This window comes from Macaca fascicularis, chromosome 1 (genome assembly GCF_037993035.2).
Source record: "Macaca fascicularis isolate 582-1 chromosome 1, T2T-MFA8v1.1".
Lineage (NCBI taxonomy): Eukaryota > Metazoa > Chordata > Mammalia > Primates > Cercopithecidae > Macaca > Macaca fascicularis.
In genome coordinates, this window is record NC_088375.1 from 108,650,525 (window position 1) to 108,654,747 (window position 4,223).

At 49.0% G+C, this 4,223-nt stretch overlaps 1 protein-coding gene across 1 annotated transcript; it reads right to left on the reverse strand.

Annotated features, from left to right (window-relative positions):
• Positions 1-1,433: 1,433 nt before the first annotated feature.
• CRCT1 (cysteine rich C-terminal 1) lies at positions 1,434-2,073 on the reverse strand. Its single transcript, XM_005541830.4, has one exon. It carries the CDS (start codon positions 2,048-2,050, stop codon positions 1,736-1,738), a length of 315 nt encoding a protein of 104 aa, XP_005541887.1. The 5' UTR covers positions 2,051-2,073; the 3' UTR covers positions 1,434-1,735.
• Positions 2,074-4,223: the final 2,150 nt, after the last annotated feature.

A 4,223-nucleotide genomic window follows, 5' to 3' on the forward strand; every position in this document is an offset into this window, starting at 1 on the left:
TCATTTGGCCGCAACATCAAACATCCTGGATGAATCAGTAGAGCATTTCCGACCTCACCTTTGAGCAGACACCCCCAGCTGGCAGCTGCTGGGTGGATGCCATGACAGAGTTCCCCACTCATTGGGTCACCAAGGGAGCAGCAGCCAAGAAGCCGAGCTGCAATTTTCTGAGAGCCTGGGTGTGTCCAGAGACCCAAGTGTCCCTTCCCTGTGTGGTGGTGATTTCTAAGACAGTAGAGCAGGACTCTTTGAGTGTGAGGGCATGACTTTGGAGTCACACAGGTTCCGGTTTCAATCTCATCTCCCTCACTCACCATCTGGGGACATTGACTAGCTCTGTGATTTCAGCCAAATCACTGGAACAGTCTAAACCCATTTCCTCCCATATAAAAAGTGGGGAAGCGAATGTCTATATTTTTAGATTACTGTGAGGATTAAGTGAGATAATATATGTAAAGTGCCTTGACTTGTACTTGAAATAAAGTTAGTGCCAAATAAATGGTAACTAGTGTTTCTATTATTATCACCATGATTATCTCTTCCCTCTGAACCCAGCAGAGGATATTGTTCTCCTGTTTCCTGGTGCGTGAAATGAGCGGATAAAACCTCTGCCCACAGGGATAGGTTTCTGACCTATGCAAAATGACCCACCCATTGCCGCTGCCACAGCCACCATCTCTAAAGAATGAGATCCCCACGTTTCTGAGCACACATGTTGCACCACAGAGACTCCCAGAAACCCGTGGCTCTTGGTCCTGCTTCAGCTGCACAAATGAGACCTGGAGAGGGTAGTTTCCAGCTTTCCTGGAAGGCACATCTTAGGAAAAATTTCCTCCCCAGCAAGCAAAGCAGTAGGTCAATAATCTTCCACGCCAAAAATAAAAAATAAAATAAAACGTAAAACTAAAAAATAAAAAAAGACAGCTGGCTTGATTCCAAAGCCCCCAAGAGTTGCCAAAACACACTTTTGCCACACAGCTGCCTGAACCCGGTGGTCAGGAGGAGCACCTCGGTGGTAAGGCTTGGGAAGCCCAGGTGAGGACCCAGCAGAGCAATGAAGCCTTGGAATCAGATGTCCTGTCTTCTTTATCAGGCGTCAGCTGGGTGACTTTGAACAAATTATACTTAACCTCAGTTTCTCTTGTAAAAAGGGTATAACAGCACTCTCCTACACGAGTCATTATGAGAATCAGATTGTGCCACATAAAGTCCTGAGAATACTCAAGAGCTTTGTCACGTAAAGTCATTAAAATCCTCGAAACAGTCGATATCTGATCGCTGCTATCATAATTAACAATCAGAAAGTCATCTTTTTGTTCAGGCATGAATTATACTATTCTGCCTTTCACAAACATTTCAAGTCTTTCTACCTGGGCGGAGAAACGAATGAAGAACAAATAAGAAAAAGTGTTCTAAGGAGGTAGAAGCTTTATTATGACATCTTCAAAAGACAATCAAATCATTAGGCATTTACTGAGCACCTGCTGTGTGCAAACCCGTGCAGACAGTAGGGTCCAGTGTTCCACGCATGGTTCGTGAATCCCTGGGGAGAAAAATCACATCGGAGTCAGGGAGTTTTGCGTGGCTGAGAACAAAGTGGGTTTCTGAACATCAAAGTGCAATTCGCTTTACGGGGCAAACTGCGAGGCCCAGCCCCGCGTGGGAGCCGCAGCGGGGCGGGCTCGCTCTGGGTTGGGCGGGTTTCTCTAGCGCAGCGCTGGGGGCTGCGGGTCTCTCAGCAGCCAGAGCAGCAGCCTGAGCTCTGGTTGTTGGAGCGCTGGGACCTCTGGCTGCCGCCCCCGCAGCAGCAGCAGCCACTACTCCGCTGCCGGCGGCGTCTCCTTGGGAAGCAGCAGCAACTGGTGGAGCTGGAGCCGCAGCAGCCCGAGTCGCCGCAGCAGCCGCCGCCGGAGCCGCAGCAGCCGCCGCCGCAGCAAGAGGAGGAGGAGGCGGGCGCCGGGGTGGGCGCAGGGGCAGGACACGGAGCGGGGCCCTGGGATGACCCCTTGGAAAAGCCTTTGGCGGAAGCGGCGCTCTGTTGAGAGGACATCGCGGAGCTCCTCACGACGAACCTGGAAGAAAGGCAGCCTTTTAAAGGCGAGCCGGCTTTTTCTTTCCACCAGTGGAACTCTGTCTAGGCTTTTGAGATTCGGTTTAGTGTACAAGTCAGCCCGGCCTGGGACAAGGGGGGAAAAGTACCCAGAAAGAGCGGGACATAGAAAAGCAAATCCAAGCAGGGGCTTCCAGTGAGTTAAACATGCTCAGAGCAGGACACAATCTATGCAATGAATCAGTGCATTTCCATTTTCTCTGACTAGAAGAAGACTGCTCAAGTTCTCCACAGTGGAAAATAGACAGCACACTGCGGCAGCTTATCTGTATGATCCAGTCCAAAATCTCCACTTGGCTTTTTTCCTCTTCCTCATTTTACTTTCCTACCGACCTTCGATTTGTATCTTCCTAGTTACTACACCCCATCATTTAGAAAACACCCAAGTCCAACACGCGGTCCCACCTGCTGGATCTAAATAATCCACATGCCAGAAGCAGGTCCTGATCATTCTTTCTTGCCTATGCCTCTCACGCCCCACAACCATGTGGGAAAGGAGAGTTGTGCCAATATAAATAACCCCATCCAGGGAGCTGAAAGACCTGGGTTCTAGTCACAGCTCTTCTGTGGACTTGCTGTGTACCCTTGCAAAAGCCACCTCCTGTGTTGCCTTCATGTCCTCATTAGTACCTTAAGAGGTTGGCTCACTGGAAGCTTAGGTGCCTTGTAGGACACCCCTTCCGCATCTATCTGCTGCCTGTGTTCTGTTTTCTCCTCCGCTGTGCCCTCAACTCATCCCACCCTCTCCCCGAGACCCTGCGAGGAGACTTACCGGACCCTGGCTCCACTGAAAGACTCACTACGTTCTCAGGCTGGAATGGGCCACCTGCTAGGCAGTGGATTGAGCAGTGTCCAGCCAGAGAACCTTTTTATAACAAGTATTCAGGTTCAGGCTCTTGGGAGGGGCCCATTTCCCAACAGACATGCTCAGCTGACACTCACATCCCAGAGACATTCATCACTCAGGTAGCGCTGTAGGTGGTGCACGTGAGCATCTAAGTCACTTCACAGAGGTGCCAGGATTGCTATGGCATGTTTACTTTCCAAGCAGAGCACTGTTGGTACCTGGGAGGCTGTGTGTATGCTAAGAGAAGGCATGGAGCTCAAATGCAGGGAGGTCTGGAACCCCTTGTGCCCTTGTCTTCAGTGTACACAGACACGCACACACACACACACGGCTCAACTTGCCCACACATCAATTCCTGTGTAGTCATCTACTTGGTAGGTGGTAGTTCACCTATTTTTATCTTGATTCTCATCTCTCTGGCTCTTGGTCCTTGGCTCCCCAGGGCAGACCACAAGCTATGCAATAAGCCTGCTGGGTTTCATCCATATGCTTCAAGATGCAGTGAGTGAAGATGATGACAGGAATGCACCTGTGGGAATCCCAGGGGCGATTTCTCTCTGTCACTGGAGACAGGAAGAAAAACCAAGCAAAGTTAAGGAACCATAAGACCAGAAAAGTTGTGAATGTAGTCGGGTTACCATATCCCCATAATACAGCGTGGTATGACTAAGAGAAACATGTGTGCAGGACAGTGGCCCAATTGCAAAAAGGCAAGTCAGCCTGTGGGACTCCTGCTTCTTATCCTACCCCCAACCACCAATCTCCCTTTGAAGATAGGTCCTCCCTAGAGCCATTGCCCAATGCAAAAGAAAATGGGAAAGGAAGAAGGGAGGAGGGAAAGATGAAAAAGAGAGAGAGAGAGAAAGAAAGAGAGAGAGAGAAAGAGAGAAAGAAAAGAAAGAAAAAGAAGGAAGGAAGGAAGGAAGGAAGGAAGGAAGGAAGGAAGGAAGGAAGGAAGGAAGGAAGGAAGGAAGGAAGGAAGGGAAGGAAGAAAGGAAGGGAAGGAAGAAAGGAAGGAAGGAAGGAAGGAAAATAAAAGGAAAGGAAAGGAAGGTTCTTTCCAAAGGTCGAAAGTGTGCATGATAAATAGTGTTTTTAGAATAACTAATTTTTAAGAATTGGAGGATACTTTGGCAATCAACTTCGGAACTGCTTCTTAATCAATGCAATTGCCCACAACTATGAAAGTGAACTGTAACAGAAGTCCAAGACTAAGAATTCAAGAATTAAGGATGAGAGACAGGTTTGGGAGTGAGTGAGCTGGGA